Source organism: Typopeltis vanoorti, chromosome 17, assembly GCF_054136105.1.
Source record: "Typopeltis vanoorti isolate ZY-2024b chromosome 17, IOZ_Tvanoo_1.0, whole genome shotgun sequence".
Classification (NCBI taxonomy): domain Eukaryota; kingdom Metazoa; phylum Arthropoda; class Arachnida; order Uropygi; family Thelyphonidae; genus Typopeltis; species Typopeltis vanoorti.
The window spans coordinates 60,142,387-60,162,128 of record NC_143565.1 but is presented as its reverse complement, the minus strand read 5'-3'; the positions used below and the strand labels follow the sequence as shown (position 1 = coordinate 60,162,128).

Here is a 19,742-nt window from a genome sequence, read left to right as displayed (position 1 = left end):
AATACATATCCATACTTGAAGTAGAAAATGCCATCAAAGGCTTGAAATGTGGAAAGGTAGCAGGAGTAGATGATATTCGATCAGAAATGCTGATGTATGGTGGTATAAGTCTTACAGTGGCTGCACTGCATAGTTCAGAAAGCCTGGACAGCGGGACGAATTCCTGATGATTGGAGTAGAGCTCTAATAGTATCCATATATAAAAAGGGAAATAAAACTGAATGTGAGAATTACAGAGGTATTTACCTACCGAGTGTTCCTGGCAAGATCTATGCAAGTATACTTGAGAAACGGTTGAGAAGAATTGTGGAAGAAAAGCTTGGTGAAGAACAAGCTGGATTCAGGCCAAAAAGAGGCTGTCAGGATCAGATCTTCACTTTACGACAAATAGTCGAAAAAGCATGGGAATATAACAAAGATCTGTATTTAAGTTTTGTCGATTTGGAAAAGGCATATGACAAGATGCCAAGAGAGAAGCTATTCAATACGCTGCAGTTATATGGTGTTGATGGGGCATTATATCAAGCAATACTTAGTCTTTATTTGAGTTGTAAGTCAGCAGTTAGAATTGAAGGAAGTACAGGAAGATGGTTTAATGTTGAATCTGGTGTGAGACAAGGATGTACATTATCCCCTCTGTTATTCATTATCTATATGGATCACATTATGAAGGAAAGTGGTATTAAACCTGATATCAAAATTGGAGATGTCAATGTCAGCTCTTTGCTTTATGCGGATGATGTTATACTTCTAAATAAATCCGCTACAAGTCTGCAAGATTCTCTGACTAAATTGAATAGCTGTTGTATTAGATATGGTATGAAGGGCAGCAATAAAAAGACAAAGACAATGAAAATAGGCAGAATCATTGAAAATGTCAACTGTATTCTGAATGGAGAACCTGTGGAACAAGTAAAACATTTCAGCTACTTGGGCACGATTTTTACTGATGATGGTAAATTAAATATAGAAATAGAGAACAGAATCAGCAAAGCTGGTATGGTGGGAAGTCAAATGAATAAATTCATATGGAATAAGAGAGAAATTAGTCGGAACACTAAATTAGCTGTATACAAGACAGTGTTCAAACCAGTTTTAACTTATGGATCTGAGAGCTGGGTCAGAAGTAAAAACGCTTGACCAAAGACTAGAGACCACAGATATGAGAGTGCTGAGAAAGATTATAGGCGTGAACAGATGGCATCAATGGCAATATCATATTAAAAACGAGGATATTAGGAAAGAACTTCACATTGTCAGCATCCAGGAATGCGTTAGCAGAGCTAATCTCAGGTGGTATGGTCACTTAAACAGAATGGGAGAGGAAAGATTAGCAAAACAAGTGTTCTCTGCCAGGTTGGCAGCAAAACGACCCAGAGGAAGACCAAGATATAGGTGGATTGATGCGGTACAAAGTGCTTTAGACGATAGAAATATAAGATCTGATAATGTTGGAGTCTTGACAAGTAACAGACTGATTTGGAGGAAAATTGTAGATAGGAAATTAATAATGATGTAATTTTTTTCATGTAGTACTATCATATCCTGTACACCCCTTGAGGGTACATGGCAGGAATTTGATGATGATGATGATGATGATGATTTTGTAAAAATATTTGACAGGATATCACATGAAACTGTAATGCAAATTGGAACAAATAGGAATGAATATGAAGGAGAAAATCCAGAAGAAACCAGATCACTAGAAGTGTGCTGAAAGGCTCTGTGTTTAGACCAAGGAAACTATTAACTGAATTCATTGAAATAATTCAAGAAAGGAACTATTCATTGTTATATAGAGTGATGGAAGTGTACTATACTACAAGAAGTTGACGAAGCTAGGGATTTAAGGATGTTGGTGGATAGGAAGTTAAAGTTCAGAGGACATAATACAAAGTTGGCTAAGTAGGATTACTTGGTTATTGAACACACACACACACACACACACACACACACACACACACACACACACACACACACACACACACACACACACACACACACAGAGGAAGTGGTTATAAGCCTTGATATGGCCACATCTGGTTTGTAATGCAGGTTTGGCCAACTGGGTTTCTTTGGGATGAGGAAATGGTGAAGAGAATCTAAAGGTGAGCGATCACGATGGCAAGGAGTTTGTGGAATGCTTCCCATGATGACAAATTGAAGGTTTGCAGGTTGCATCAAGTAGGTTGATAGCTGGAAAAAACGTGATATAGGATCTTATATAGGAACTTATATAAGCTCTGTATTACTAAAATCTTGGTATTTCTAGCCTGGCTCCCACTGATGAGACCTCAATAAAGGTCGAAACTGGTCTGGGTAGTGGCCCCTTGCCTTTAATACATAGCATCATACATCTCCTCAAAGAGATGGGCTGTGCATTAAGAGTAAATATTAAGAATAGTGATCAGAGCTTATTCTACTTTTACCATGAGTTGCCTTGACTTGCACTACTTTGAGGGTCAGCTAGACTTCCAATACGTGCAGGCGCAAACTTGACTTGTTTGTCTGTTTGCTTACTTGGGAAATGGAGTAAAACCAGGTTTAAAATAACTTGGTATCTTTAACAAAAAAGTGATATGTTTTGGTACTTGGCTAAAGGAGGCAGAAAAAGAGGTCATCTGTGCAAATTGAATAAGACTGTCATTAGTAAGGATGCGAGGATTAGATTTTTAGCTCTGAAAGTGGTGAATGAGGGGAATGGGTTGCCAATCTGTTGTGAATGATTTAAGGTCAGTCTATATATTGAAGAAGGTATGATACACACGAGGGTGGTCTAAAAAGTTCTCGGCCTAACAATGAAAAATCAAATTTATAATTTCAAAATTATTTTTATTTTTCAACATAATCTCCCTTAGGACTAATACATTTATTCCAGCGATGCTCCAGCACCATTATCCTGTCCCTGTAGTGGTTCTCAGTAAGAGCTGCAAAATACCCCTCTACTTTTGCTTCAGACAGCTGTATATATATAAAAAAAAAACTACTGGATAGAATGACTTGCAATTTCACATGGATGCTTATGACAGATATACCAACTTAGAAAAAAAAAAAAAAAAAATCTTGCCGATAGTGTTGCCATCTATGGTCAAGGCCGAGAACTTTTCAGACCACCATCATACGTGGATAATGTAGGTCTTCTGCATCGAGTCTTTGGACTCCATAGAATAATTTTTACAGTCAAGAATATTCACATCGGTATTCTTAGGAAGATGACAATATAGATGATAAAAAATAAAATAAATTCCCTAATGCCTTTTATTCCTCGGGGTTAAGCAGGAGAAGTTCCATTAGTCCTAACTAACTTTTGAGGACTAGTAGACAGCCAACCTCCATTCTTCAAGCATTTACTGACAGTGAGTCATTATAATACGTGGGCTGTTCAATAAGTAATAAGATTAATTTTACTGTGGTGAAACCACTCATCACAATATTAATTTCTGTGGAATAAAGAAATGTTGCTGTCTGTATTAACAAAAGAGGTTGATACATGGCATGTATGGGCTGATGTGCCAGAGTGTCATGTGACTAAACACAAGCTTGTTTCGGTGCACCTACAAGGCGCAACCAGTCTTCGAAATGGAAGCATCCTTGGAACAGCATTATGCGATTAAATTTTGTGCGAGTTTGCAAAACTCGGCATTGGACACTTTTAACATGATACGTGAAGCCTTCCACGATGAAGCAATGTCGAGGGCAAGTGTTTTTCGCTGGCATAAAACTTTTAAGGAAGGAAGGCAAAATGTGGAAGATCTTGAACGTGAGGGAAGACCTTCAACGTCCATCACAGAGACAATGATCAACACAGCAGCGATTATCATCAAGCGCGTCAAAAGGAAGCGTCCATTGCTGAAGAATGGCTTCTTATTGCACCATGATAATGCAAGGCCACATATTGCTGGTTGTGTAGTGGATGTTTTGCAGAAGAACAACACAGATATCCTACCACACCCTCCATACAGTCCTGATCTTGCACCGTGCGATTTGTGGATGTTTCCTCAGCTCAAGAAACCACTAAGAGGCCGCCATTTCGAAATCAACAAAGCACGTGTAAAAGCTGCAGAGGTGGTTTTGAAAGAACTCTCAAAAAACAGACTTTCACATGTGTTTAAGAAGTGGAAGCAACGTTGGGACAAATGCATCGCGGCTCACGGTAGTTACTTCGAAAAAGACCATGTAAATTATGATGATTAAAGATAATCTGTTTTCTGTATAAATATAGTCTTATTACTTTTTGAACAGCCTACGTAATTCAAAACTTTTCAGGAGAAAGAGAAAATGCATATGTCATTTCCACCATCTCGTGGCCCTAAATCCTAACATTCGTGCCTGTGTCTGTAATAGTGAGAGTTCTAGTCAGTTTGCTTGAGATGTGGAGTTAAAGCCTAAGTTTCTGGGAGGAAAAACTACTTGCCCATGATAGAGATTGACTAACTTGAGAATTAATCAAAGAAAGGCTTAGAAAAAGTTTCTCTACACAATTGAACTCAGAATGAGTTTCCCAAAGAAAGACCACCCATACTGTAACAAAAGTGATATACAAAGATATATCACCTACGCTGGGAGTTGCCTGTGTACTCCTGTGGATGCAATACCATTTCCACTGGAGTACAAAGGCAACTCCCAGTGTAGGTAATATATCACTGAAATAACTATTTCCTATATTTTGCTAAATCAAACTGGCATCAGGGAGCAATATGAAGGTAAAGATAAGCACATGCAGGCACTATATAAATGAGAATAAAGTGAAGAAACAAAGCAAAGCCTGAAATCCTAAACCATACCACAGAGCAGATGTGATTGGGTGCTCCTGACAATTGGACTTAGAAAGAGTAATTTTCTTGTAAGACAGTTTGATACATTCACATTTATTAGTTAGGATAGTTTTTCAAGGCAGATGCAACTACAAGGACAAGAGACCACAGTGATGATACCAGCTTAAGTTTGATAGATTCTGATGTTAGCTGTCCTGTCTGTCTAGCCACAGTAGGATAGTATAGAGCTGCAGGATACTTAGAAGGCAGGGTTATTTTTTGAGTGATCTGAATGTGGTCCCACCAGATTTTTTTTGTGAACTTCTCAGATATACTGTGGATATATAGCATGATGATGGATTTATTCTGATTTATGTTTGGAAGGGTGCAGGATATTCTCTCTCTCTTTTTTTTTTTTTTTTTGGTTTATTCTAGTGGGGATTATAGCTGATGGCTAAGAAGGTATTGTGTAAGCGGTTAAGTTTTCCATGGTAAAGGAATCACAGTAAATTATAAATGTGTTTTTTTCTGTTAACTAAAGTTTTTATAATGCATACTGTTGGAAGATGTGGTGGAGTGACTGTTGGTTGATGTATTTACCTGTGTGTGTGTGCACACATATACACGTTTTCTGTATAGAGCAAATACCAAACACTCATCAGGGTTTTCCCCCCTTTTTTTTAAAGAATATACTGTATATTGACCCTACACATAAAAGGCCATGGGACCTATAACCAACAGTAGCATGTGAGGGCAAGTGATTAAGGAGAGAAAAAAAGTCATTTATTAATATATTTTTTAATAAAGTTTGGGATACTATTCCAAAGAATGGAGATGGATGGAATGAAGGAAGATGAGGAGTTTGTCCAGAATGTGTCTGGATTTAAACAGTGTATGAGTGTTAACCAGTGGTTTCTCTAGTTCTTATATGATTAGAAGAAAGTGAAGAAATGATTGTGACCAATCCAGTGAAGCAATGTCCATAAAATCATCTATAGACAAGTCATAATGTGAAAAAAGGCAAAGTTCCTATGAGAAAGTGACTGAAGGGAGGGTCACCTATTAAGCAGATTGCTCTTTTCTTCTGCAATCATCAAGGATTCTTGGGGAGGGATTTTATAGGATTAATGAAGAGGATATATTTCAAAACTTTGGTATGCATATACCAAAGTACCAAATATACTGTGGTGCCTCCGTTGTGCAACTGGAAGAACAGTGGAACACTGAACCCTTCAACTGGAAAAGACCTGGATTCGATTCTCATCGTGATGAGGGGAATGATGAGAGTTAGCTGATATCATACGGAGGTAGTGTTTTTTTCTCCAGGAAACTTTTTCATCCCGCATAGACAAATCGGCCTTATAGATAAAATTGGACTAATATATAAAATTTCAAAAGTGATTGAGGGTTTATGAAAATAAGAGATGAAACTTTCACTTGCAGTCTGTAAGAGATGTAAAAGGCCTTTTTTAAATTTTGTATCAGGGAATTCTGGGCTGCTAGCAATTATTAAAATTAATTACTATTTTAATTTTTATGGTAACAAAGTAACATGCATCAAAACTGTGCTGTAAGGACAATGGGCCATAAGTCTTTTCACTGAATTACTACTTCTAAAATACAGCACCACCTAACTATATTTTATATCCTACGATTTAGATATTTTTGAAAATCTCTGGATGCTACAAATATTAAGGTGATTTTTGAACCAAGTGTAAATTCATATAAGGTATTCTAATTATTTAAAGAATCATTTTTTTTCAGGAGGATGATAAAAAAAAAACATATATTTAAGTCAGCATACTGAACTTACCCGTATCCTTCTCATGGCTGACACAATTTCCACACGGCTACTTGGTCTAGGAACATCCAGTGTTCCAATGTACTGAAACATTCAAAGCACGTTTTAAAACCTAGTCATCAATTCTGTTTTAAACAACATTCAATATATCACTATTATATTACAAACTTAATTATTATTATGATATTAATGTATATTTGGAACAATAACTTAGAATATCTCACTTTCAAAGAAGTGGGGGATTACCTGAGCTAAACAGTAAGAGGTCAAGTTTGGATAAATGAAACCAAACAGGCAATATTGTAGTTAGAATTCTGACAAACATGCTTTGGATATTTCAGAGTAGTATAAATAAAAACAGAGTTAAATATATTTCTCATTGAATGGAGATTTTTTTTTTTTAAGATTGTTATCGCATAAATTGTTATGACCCTTTTTTTGAGATTATTTATTATTCCTAGTTTTTGTGTTACATGGTGGTTGGAGTCTATATGTATACCCTAAATCAGAGACAGCTTGACAGAAGGCAAATTATGAGTGTACGAAAAAATAATTTAAATAAATAATATATATACACGAGGTATGAAAAGTTCTCGGCTTAACAATGAAAAAACAAATTTATAATTTCAAAATTATTTTTATTTTTCAACTTAATCTCACTTAAGACTAATACATTTATTCCAGCGATGCTCCAGCACCATTATCTTGTCCCTGTAGTGTTTTTCAGTAAGATCTGCAAAATACCGCTCTACAGCTGCAATCACCTCTTGATTCAGGGGAGAAAAAAAAAAAAAACGCTGACCAGCAAGTAAGTTTTAGCTTTGAGAAGAGACAGAAGTCAGAGGGAGCCAAATCCCGGGAATAGGGTGGTTGTTCCAACAATTCATAGTGCAGATCACTTAATTTTCCCATTGCCAAAACACTTTTGTGGGCAGGTGCATTGCGGTGCCTCTCTGGTTTTCCCTTTCAGTCGGAAACGTCTGAAAGGGAAAACCAGAAACCACAAATTTTTTTTTCCATCTGCAAACCGGGTCTTTTCTCACGAATTTTTTTTGTCTAGTCTGGTTAAAAGATTGGAATAATATTCCCCGGTTATTGTTTACCCTTTTCAAGATAATTACTAAACAAAATGCCTTTACTATCCCAAAAACACCAATGCCATGACCTTTCCTGCTGATGGAACCGACTTTGGTGCTGAACAATCAGCTTCTGTCCACTGTTTTGACTGCTATTTGGATTCTGGTGTGTAATGGTGAATCCAAGTCTCATTCATAGTAATAACTCTATGCAAAAAATCAGTTTTATTCTTGTAACAAAGTTCCAAGCACTGTTCAGAGATTTTCATGCGAGTGCGTTTTTGACCTGCTGTGAGCAAGTGCAGCACCCATCTTGCGCAAAGCTTTTTCACTTGCAATTCTTCATGCAAAACATATCATACATGTTCATTTGAAATGCTTACAGTCTCAGCAATTTCATGCACTTTGACTTGCCAGTCATTCAATACCATATCGCGCACTTCACCAATGATCTCCGGTGTTGTTACACTTTCTGACGTTCTTCATGTGGATCATCTTCAAGGCTGGTACAGCCATGTTTAAACTCGGCAGCCCATTTCTTAATTGTCGAAAACGAAGGAGAAGAGTGCCCATAAACTTTTATGAACTTCGAATTAGTTTCTTTTGTCATTAAACCTTCTTTTACAAAGAATTTTATAACTGCACAATACTCAATTTCGTCCATTTCAAGAAATACAGACAACACTTTTGCTTCAGACAGCTGTATAAAACAAACTACTTGATAGAATGACATGCAAATTCACATGGATGCTTATGAGAGATGTACCAACTTAGAAAAATAAAAATAATGCCAATAGTGTTGCCATCTGTATTGGAGTCCGAGAACTTTTCAGACCACCCTCATATATATATATATACACACACACACACACATAACCACCTCTAGCAATCATTTTCATTTATGCATCGCCCTCAAAACAAACAAACAAACAAAAAAATGTAATACTAACACCCTTGCAAACCATACTGTTATACAATTTCCAGAGTAGACAGCTTGTTCATGAGTTTATTGGACAATAAATGACCATGTATAAAGACGTCTAGACTAAATACCATAGGTCAGTGGTGTTCAACCTTTTTTTACTAAGCAATACTTTTCTATAAAAAGTTATTTGGCGATCTACTCTCTTATATAGATCATGTTCCCCCCAACCTGATATCTGATTACGCACAAATAGACAACTAAAAAAAAAAAATACACAACTAAAAACTTTGTGCATTTAAAAATTTATTTATCACTTTTAATTATTTTAATACAACAACAACAACAAAAAGTATATTGGAATAAAATATTTATTTCTCTATTTTGGATAAACAAAGTTTGAAAAAACAACAGATTGATTACAAACTCACAAGTCACAGGAAATGCTGGTTGATTAAAAAAAAAAAGTTAATGTGAAATTTGGCATTGTTTGGACCTTGTAATATTTTCATAGTCAAGTTGATATGAAGAAGTGGCCAATCACAGACAATCATCCAAATGATCATTTGTAATTTGGTTTCTTAATCGATTTTTTGACGGTCATATTTGAAAAAGCGGATTCTGACAATTATGTCGATCCAAAACATGACAGAATGTTTCGTGCAATCAGTTAATATTGGGAATTTTTCAGGTGCATACTTCCAAATGACTTCATTGTTTATTGATTTTAAATGTAAACTATTCTGAAAGTTTATTATCTCAAGTACTACTTCAGCTTGGTTTATATCAAACAGCCCACTAATTTTCTTTGAAATTTCTGCAATGTTCAAGTTTTCTTGAAATGGATTATTGATAAAAGATACAATCATTTCAGTTTTATTAAAATCTTTAAATCTTGAATTTATTTCTTCCTCAACTAATTCTATTTCATGAATAAATTCTTTTAAATCATAGCGAAGCATTTCTTGATTTTGTTCAAAAAATTTTAATAAATATGGGATATGTCTAAATTCGCAGTCATTTATATTTTTCTTTAATAAAAGTAAGTATTGTTGGAAAGTTTTTATTGAACTTAACATGCCAATTAAATTTTTATCTCTACCTTGTAACTCTAAATTTAAACTGCTTAATTTCGTACAAAAATCTACTAAAAACGATAAGTGTAACAATCATCTTTTATCACTCAATTGTGGATAAATATCTCCTTTTTCACCAAGAAAATTTTTTATATCATTAATTAATACAAGAAATCTTTCTAAAAATTGACTTCTGCTGAGTCAGCGAACATTAGTGTACAACAGAAGTTCCCTAACATCATCTGCCTGTAATTTAAATAACCGCCGTTGCAGGGCTTTTCCTCAAACAGAATTTACAATTTTAAATGTAATATCCAAAACAACTTTTGTGTTTTTAATCTTTTACTACACAGTACTTGTTGGTGAATAATACAGTGGTACGTTAAAAAATCTGGATATTTGTCATCGTTTTTACATAATGAAATGAAGCCTGATTTATTACCTATCATTGCAGGAGCACCATCAGTAGTAATAGACACAAGTTTAAAAAGCGGAAGTTTGTGTTGTTTCACAAATCCATCAAATGCCGAAAAAATGTCTTCTCCCCTAGTCCTTCCCAATAATCGTATAATTTTCAAAAGTTCTTCTTTTCTTGAATAATTTTGAAATACCATGTGAATAAATACCATTAACTGAGCAATATCAGTTTATTTATTTACTTTATTTATTCGTATGGAGTTTCCTGCCTTTTTCTCCCCGTCCCTATTGGGACGAGTTGAGCCCCCTCATTGGGGGCTCAACTAAGTATTTATGGCTGTAGATCTGTGTGTGTGTTCATGGGACCGGCTTGCCTGCTTGCAGGATGAAAAATGCCAGATAAACTGGTGAAAAAAACCCTACTGCCCGCGCCCAAGACTGGCTAACTTGGCTATGGCTGAGGAAGATCCTCAAATTCCTCACATCTTTGACAGGAATCGAACCTGGGACACTCCTACCCCAGTCATATGGTTGCGAAGTGGACAGCAATATCAGTGAAATATTAAATTTTTCTTGCTTGGAGGGTGATGCACAGGTGGAAATTATTGCCAGAAGTGGTTATAAGTGGAAGTTCAAGAACTATGATAGGTATTGCATAAACAATGGCTAGAGTGAATCTTCTGTGATGAGGCTGACTCCATGGAGATATCTTTCTGGCTGGGGTGTCTGTTTTGCAGGAAAAAAAAAAAAAAACATATCACTTTTATAATGAGAACTTTTTTTTTACAAGTGTGTGTGTGGGACGGGGGGAGATATAAACGTCTAAGAGAATTAAATAATGCAATAAAGCAGCATGAGAAATCATTATTATTATTACATGACACCTATAAGGACTCACTGCAGGAGGGCACTCTACTCCCCTCCGCTACACACATCTCACTGTTTTCCCTACTGCTAACTTCTCCAACCAACGTCATCTATCACCCAGCACCACCAACAGTATTTTTTGTCTGTAAATTGTGTGTGTGTCATGATGGCTGATTTGCTTGTATGGGGATGATAAACCCGAGGTAGCAGGGTTTCTGGGAGAATAAACCCTGCTATCTCCTTATTAAAAAAGCACATATAAGATTCCTCTCATCAAGATGAGAACTGAACTTAAGTCATTTCTAACTGAAGGGTGCAGTGTACTAACATTCTTCCAATTGTGCTATGAGGATGCAAAAGCATTGTTGATATGCACCAAGGATCACAATTTTCTTTACAGTCCATATTAGACAAAAGGAAATAACTCATTACAATCTACTAAAAATTAAATTAATTTTTTTTTATCCCAATCCCCTTTCAGGTAAGTATGAGAACACCTACACAAAATAAATATGGAAACAAGCTCAGGTTTCCACACAGAACACCATACCACTGACTTTAGTTTAGTGTAAAAATAATCATAATTTATAATTATGAATCCTTTTACAAACTGTTTATGTTAGTATACTAGGTTTTGCTTTCGTAATACGTAATCGGCCCTTGTGATGTGCCTGATATTAATATGTTAAAATGAAATGCATTTGAAATTGATGTACTTACTAGATTCTGAAAGTTTGTAATAATTTCAATCTTCTTTATTGTATTTCATAATTAAGTGTTGAGATATTTGTTGTGCTTTGTAAAGACATTTTCTTTTATGCTAACATAGAAAATGCATCAGCCATTAATAGCCAACTTCTCGCTTGCAATTTACGTGAAGTGTACATGCTCACCGAGGAGAATTATAAGTGATTGCCAGCTGAACAGGAAGAGCGTTTGGTATCCGAGTAATGAAAAAAACAAGCAGAGCAAGAATGGAAATTTCAAAATGGTAACGAGAGAATTTTGTTCTTAGGAAGTTTTTAAGAAAACATGACAGTCAGGAGAATATTAATATAAGATTTTGAAAATGAATCGTAGCACTCTGAATTTTTAAACTGGAAGAGTTGAGACTGTCAACAAGTGTTTAGTAAATAGAATAAGATATTGGAACTGACGTTCTAATTCAATGTTTAGGAAATGCTGAATGAAATGTTTTTTCTTCTGTCTTAAAAATGCTGGATCTATTTTATTGTTCTATTGAAAAAAAAAATCGATGGAATAAGTAAAATCCAAAACTGTAAAGTGGCTTAGCATGAAGAGCTCTACTTAGATATGCTGTTTTTGATATAGTAGCAGAAACTGTCTTTTTCTGATACAAAAATTAGTAATTTGTGTGTCAAATTGAACTGTGAGAGGTAAGAATATTTATACTTCAGTGAGACAGGAGGAATAATATTGTATGCTATATAATGGAGATAAAAGAGGATTCCATGGAAAAGAAGAAAAATTATATAAAATTTTCTTCTTCTTTCAAAAAGGGCTTAACAAAGAAACTGACCCTGATGAACATTTTATTGTTGTGAAAACAACAATAAAATGTTCATCAGGGTCAGTTAAAATATTCAACAATAAAATGTTATATGCAATATAAATATTGTATCTACCATACAATATTTATATTGCATATAAATATTTGCTATCACTGTCATACACTTACATACAATTACTTTTTCACCAGTCTCTCTAAGTACAGGCATCCAGAATATATCTTTCCTCCATTTCCAAGGTTTTCGATCAGCCTCTTCAGTATTTTGCCACTTTCATGATATTTTTCTTCTATATTCTTTCAAGTTTTTCAACTACACATAAGACATTTTTCTCTATATTCAATGAGAGCACCTGCAGAATTATATGCGAGTCACTTTTGATATGATTTCTTTTCCCATGACTGTCTCTTTTATTTACTGATTCCACCATGATTTTTCAGTCCCTGCAAACAACTTCACCACTTGTTTCTGGCTTAATCATCCCATATTTTACTTAGATTTTGGCAGTAAGTCTCCAAGGAGTGATTCCTGTTTTCCAAAGATTTCACCCCCCCCTCAAAATAATATTTGTACATTTCTACAATAGGACTATCTTCAGAACTGTAGAAAGCAGAATTTACAAAATCACAAATGTAAAATATATAACTTTTAATTCTCACACATTTCATTTTTCGGTGTGATTTTAATCTTCGCAACACTGAAAGGTGATCACTTCCTATTTCAAATCACTGTATTCTCTTGTATCCTGAACCAGAGTGAAGTTATCAGTATAAACAAAACAACATAGTAAGACTCTTCTTGGGTGTTCTATATGAATTTAAACACATTTTTTGTTAAACCATGGTAATAGTAATGACAATCTTGTAGTAAACAGAAATCCAGTACATAGACCACTATTCAGCCTCACTCTTTTCAGTAATTTTCCTCCAAATAAGTATCAATGCCATGATTCATTTCCTACTCACGGGAAACATATTTCTAGCTGCTTTCCAAAGAAAAATGGATTATAAAACATTTGAACACCTGAAGTTCCTAAGTTCCTTTTTAATGCAGCCTATTAGGAAGCTAAATTCAATAATCTATTTACTGACTTTGAAAACTTTATAGGCCCACTTTTCACTCACGAGAGAGAGTGAAATAAACAAGTTCTTGTCATGGAAAACTGGTAACTGGTTGGCAAGTGTGTTGTGTGTGTGTGTGTGGGGGGGGGGGTTATCATATAACATGTTGACAAGACGAGTGGCAAAATTAAAGAAATATGCCAGATCTGACAAATTATTGCATATAATTTGAATTTGGCTATTTCAAATTCTTTTAAGGATGTACACTGGGACGTAAAATAGTCATTCAGAAATAACCTTAGTGAATAGGAGATCTTTAAAAGAATTTTAAACAATCAACTTCAAATTATGATGCTGTTGGCACACTCTCTCGATGAGTCTTTGGACTCCCTGGAGGTGTCACATAATAATAATAATAAATAAATATATATATATATATATATATTCATGAGCATTGCCTCGGTTACTGTGATACATTTAAAAAGATATTTAATGACTAACAAACCAAGAATAAGTTAGAAAACTTTAATGATACAACTAGTTTCGGTTTATTATGGCCTTCATCAGGTATCTTTGTAGGTAGAAGAAACAATAATAAAAGACTGAAGATATTAAGAAAACTGAGAAGCACAGGTTAATTGTAATAGATAATTAAAAATAAAAAACATTGTATTAAAATTCCAGATGTTCTATTTATGTGCCATTGTGTATTGTATGCGTGGTAGTAGGACTCTCGAGAAAGCCAGTATTGAACAACAGCAGTATGGCTCTCAGGGATGTTATAGCTCAAATTACTGTTCAAATGCTCAGGATTAAGGACGATCTCCCTGGATTCCACTATCTTTCTTTCAAATTCACCCCTTGCAACGGAAAATGTTTTCAGCCCGATAAGTCCAAAAATTGGACTGAGCGAAGTTAACATCAAAAAGTGAGCGATTTCATCAAAAAAAAACCGAAATTGTCCATGAGATTAATTGAAGATGAATTGGGGATTCCAAAATCAACTGTGCGCAACATTTTGACAGAGAGTTTGGACTTCTTAATTTGAATTCGCAATTTGTTCCCCACAAGTTGACTGACGACCAAACAATGTATTGAATTGAACACTGCAAGGACCTCATTAAAACCACTCGCAAGGACTTGAACTTTCTTGAAACGATTGTTATTGGTGAGAAACATGGTGTTTCGCATATGAATGAAACAAAGCACCAGAGTACTGAGTGGAGACCACCAGAAAAGGGGCATCTGAAAAAAAGTCGCTTGGAGAAATCAAAAGTAAAGAAAATGCTGATTTGTTTCTACAATTCCAAGGGCATTATCCACAAAGAATTCATTCTGACTAGAAAACTGTCAATGGTGAGTTTTATCTCTAAGTTCTGAAGCGATTGAAAGTGAGAATTCGTCACACATGGCATGAATATTGTGACGACTGACTGTTTGTCAAAACACACTGTCACTCTTGGCACTATAACTCAGGTTCTAATGAAACATATGTCATAAATAGTTGACACAACACTAATGAAGGTTGACGCTTTCGACAGCAAAAAGATACAACAGGTGGCGCCACTAGTTTCTTCTATTTTCGTAAAGTTCAGTTTCTTTTTGGACAGAGGGTGTATATATAAAATGATAAGCTTTTTTACGTCATGTTTTGAAACTCAGGGGCTACCCTGAGTGTCGAGTCTTCAATATTCGAGTCATCAGAATTCAAGGAGAACCGGCCTAACAGTCCGGAACTCGGAGGGTTAGGCGCCGTAGGCGACATAGCCCTCCTAGTATATATATATATATATATACTAGGAGGGCCACCCTGTATGTGTATATATATATATATATATATATATACACATATATATACACACAGGGTGGCCATAAATTAACTTTCCCTTTTTGAAGGTATCTGTAGCTAAAACTAATACAGGGAATGAGACCACATTTTATATCGAGACTTTTGAAGGCATCAGGAGATGAATTCCGCAAAAAGATTTAGTACGAAAAGTTGCCAATAGGGGAAATTTTGGCGCTGGTGGAGCCAAAAGCAGTCAAATATTTGCAATAAACGCAGGATTATACAAATTTTACTGTGCGCACGTGACAGCAGCACCACCAATTTCACTTAAAAAGGGATTGGGAACGTTCAGGCAGTTATTCGAATGACTGATGAATTGTGCCCAATATGCTTCCTACCTTGCCTCAGCGTGCTTGCTTTACTTGTTAAGTTGTTTTTACCTAAACAGTGCAATTCCGTAGCAGCCCTTCGGGAATTTAGACGGTTTCGTAACCTGCATACAGGTCTTATGTCAGCTGTAGCACTGAGAGCTATGATTAAGTTTGAAGAAACTGGATCACTAGGAGTTAGACCTGGCATAAGATGGAAAACAGTGCAAGAAGAGGCAGTAACAGACGTTGCTGCTGCGGTGTTCGACGACGCAAGGATCAGTACTGGTCCAGCTCGTGCCATAGCTCGCAAACTTGATATGGCTTATGGAACAATCTGGAAAATCTTACGGAAAATGCTTCACTTCAATCCGCATAAGTTCAGTTGTGTGCAAGCACTACTACCGCAGATTATGATAAGTGCATGACCTTCACGCTAACGTTTCTTGCCCGATTGGGGGTCGACAATGACTGGCCTTGGAGAATACTGTGGGGTGATGAGGCTATTTTTATCTGAATGGGTCAGTCAACACTCACAACTGCATAATTTGGGCATCTGAACATCTCCAAGCGATCCAGCAAGTATCACTGCATTCTCCAAAAGTAACCGTGTGGTGTGGCTTCACAGCCGATTTCATAATAGGACCATACTTTTTTGAGTGTATTATCCCTAAAGATCCTGTAACCTGCTCCATTACTGGAGAGATTTATCGATGAATGAGGATAAATTTTGTCATTCCTGCATTGCAGCAAAGACAATGTTTGGACTCCATAATTTTTATGCAGGATTGAGCACGCCACATATTGAACATTTAGTACAGCACCTTTTACACCAATCCCCCTGGACATCACTCCGTGTGACTTTTGGCTGTGGGGTTATTTGAAATCTGTTGTGTATATGTTGGTGGCATTCCCAACTTGCATGTCTTAAAAGAGAACATAAAAACAGGCTGTTATGAACATCCAATCCGACTCCTCACGCTCAGCTGTACAGCATGTCGCACACCGGATGCAATTTGTTGTACACAAGAAAGGTCAGCACATCGAGAATCATGTATGTGGTCCAGGGGACTCTGATTCTGATGAATAAAACATTATTTCCTGTGAGTTCAATCACTACATTAATTTCTGTCTCTCGCAAGTTGTTCTTTTAGTTTAATTATCATCATTATCATCAAATTCCTGCCATGTACCCTTAAGGGGTGTACAGGATATGATAGTACTACATGCAAAATTTACATCATTACTAACTTCCTATCTACAATTTCCCTCCAAATCAGCCTGTGATTTGTCAAGACTCCAACATTATCAGATCTTATATTTCTATCGTCTAAGGCACTTTGTACCGTATCAATCAACCAATATATCGGTCTTCCTAGGGGTTGTTTTACTGCCAACCTAGCAAATAACACTTGTTTTGCTAATCTTTCCTCGCCAATTCTGTTTAAGTGACCATACCACATGAGATTAGCTCTACTAACGCATTCCTGGTTGCTGACAATGAAAAGTTCTTTCCTAATACCCTCAGTTTTAATATGATATTGCCATTGATGCCATCTGTTCACATCTCTAATCTTTCTCAGGACTCTCATATCTGCGGTCTCTAGTCTTTGATCAAGTGTTTTACTTCTGACCCAGCTCTCAGATTCATAAGTTAAAACTGGTTTGAAAACAGTCTTGTATACAGCTAATTTAGAGTTCTGACTAATTTTTCTCTTATTCCATATGAATTTATTCAATTGACTTCCTACTATACCAGCTTTGTTGATTCTGTTGTCTATTTCTATATTTAATTTACCAACTTCACTAAAAATCGTGCCTAAGTAGCTGAAATGTTTTACTTGTTCCACAGGTTCTCCGTTCACAACACAGTTGACATTTTCAGCGTTTCTGCCAATTTTCGTTGTCTTTGTCTTTTTATTGCTGACCATCATACCATATCTATTACAACAGTTATTCAATTTAGTCAGAAAATCTTAGACTTGTAGTGTATTTATTTAGAAGTATAACATCGTCCACATAAAGCAAAGAGCTGACATTAACCTCTCCAATTTTGATATCATGTTTAATACCACTTTCCTTCATAATGTGATCCATATAGATTATTATTATTATTATTATTATTATTATTACGGGTATCTCCATGGAGTCAGTAGACTCATCGCGGGAGACCCAAACTAGCAAAACAATATCTGTCATATCTCTTCTTGAATTCATTTACAGATGAAGAGCTCACAACAAAGTCAGGCAATGAATTCCACTCATTCACCACCCTCCAGGCAAAAAACCTTGTTCTGACACCTTTGTTAACCACACTCTTCTTTAATTTCCAGAGATGACCTCTTGTTCTTCCATCACTATCACACAGCTGAAACATTTCCCCTGCATCAATCCTATAAAAACCTTTTAGTAATTTGAATGTTTCTATCATATCCCCTCTTCTTCGCCTATCAACCAATCTCTGCAATCCACAAGCTCTCAATCTATCAATGTAGGGAGCATTTTTTATATCACTCACCAACTTGGTCACTCTTCTCTGAACCCTCTCCACTCATCTCCAAGGAATCCAGGTGACCAGACCTGAGCACAGTAATCCAAATGTGGAAGTATCAATGCTTTATAAAGGGGAATAATAACCTCTTTATCTCTGGATGTCAGTGTGTTCCTCAACAACCAAGTAATCCTATGTGCAATCTTGGACACCTTAGCAATGTGTCCTCTGAACTTCATCTCCTTATCTACCAATACCCCTAAGTCCCTAGATAATGAATAACAGAGGGGATAATGCACATCCTTGTCTCATACCAGATTTAACATTAAACCATCTTCCTGTACTTCCTTCAATTCTAACTGCTGACTTACAACTCAAATAAAGACTAAGTATTGCTTGATATAATGCCCCATTGACACAATATAACTGTAGCGTATTGAATAGCTTCTCTCTTGGCACCTTGTCATATGCCTTTTTCAAATCGACAAAACTTAAATACAGATCTTTGTTATATTCTCATTATTTCTCCACTATTTGTCGTAAAGTGAAGATCTGATCCTGACAGCCTCTATTTGACCTGAATCCAGCTTGTTCTTCACCAAGCTTTTCTTCCACAATTCATCTCAACCGTTTCTCAAGTATACTTGCATAAATCTTACCAGGAACACTCAGTAGCGAAATACCTCTGTAATTCTCACATTCAGTTTTATTTCCCTTTTTATATATGGGTACTATGAGAGCTCTACTCCAATTATCGGGAATTAATCCCTCTGTCCAGGCATTCTGAACTATACAGTGTGGCTACTGTAAAACTTTTATACCACCATACATTCAGTATTTCTGGTCGAATATCATCTACTCCTGCTGCCTTTCCACATTTCAAGCCTTTGATGGCATTTTCTACTTCAAGTATGGATATGTATTCCTGACTGTATGCCTGTTGAGTGTTTTTTTACCACTGTGCTATCACTGCTTGTTTTATTTAGCAATTTTTCGAAGTAATTACTTCATACTTCGAGGATATCTTTTTCTCCCATTTTCATGTCACCTTTATCATTTACAGCACTCTTTCCTCCATTCCTAAACTTCTTCAACAACCTCCAGAATATTTTGCCACTTTCTTGATATTTATTTTGTATGTTGTTGCCAAAGTCCTCTCATGACTTTTATTTAGCAAGTTTTACAGTGTTTAGCTTTCTTCATTTGTCTCTGTATTCTCTAAGAGCAAAAGCTAACTTATTTATCAGGAACTTTTGATATGCTTTCTTCTTTTCCTTCACTGCTTCTTTAACTTCCTATGTCCACCATGAAGTTCTAATTTTTCTATCCTTACAGACAACTTCACCACATGCCTCTCTAGCTGAATTAATCCAGGTTTTCTTCATAGTTTGCCACTGAATCTCCAATTTTTGGTTCCTGTTCTCAAAACACTTTCATTTTTTCTTCAATAATCTTTGTGTATTTTAGTCTACAGTTCACATCTGAGAGCTGCTCAACTTTTATTCGCTTTAAAATTTTCTTACATGTTATTCTTTTCAATATGAAATTCAATTTTATCCTGCTCAAGACTAAATAGTGATCACTTCCAATT

At 35.8% G+C, this 19,742-nt stretch overlaps 1 protein-coding gene across 1 annotated transcript in view; it reads right to left on the bottom strand.

The window, feature by feature from the left end:
- The window catches only part of LOC150097435 (carboxyl-terminal PDZ ligand of neuronal nitric oxide synthase protein-like), a 287,244-nt gene that overhangs the window by 252,910 nt on the left and 14,592 nt on the right, over window positions 1-19,742 (bottom strand). The window contains exon 2 of the mRNA XM_090407036.1: window positions 6,568-6,639. Coding sequence (XP_090263162.1) covers window positions 6,568-6,639 — 72 coding nt within the window. The remainder of the gene's footprint in view (window positions 1-6,567; window positions 6,640-19,742) is intronic.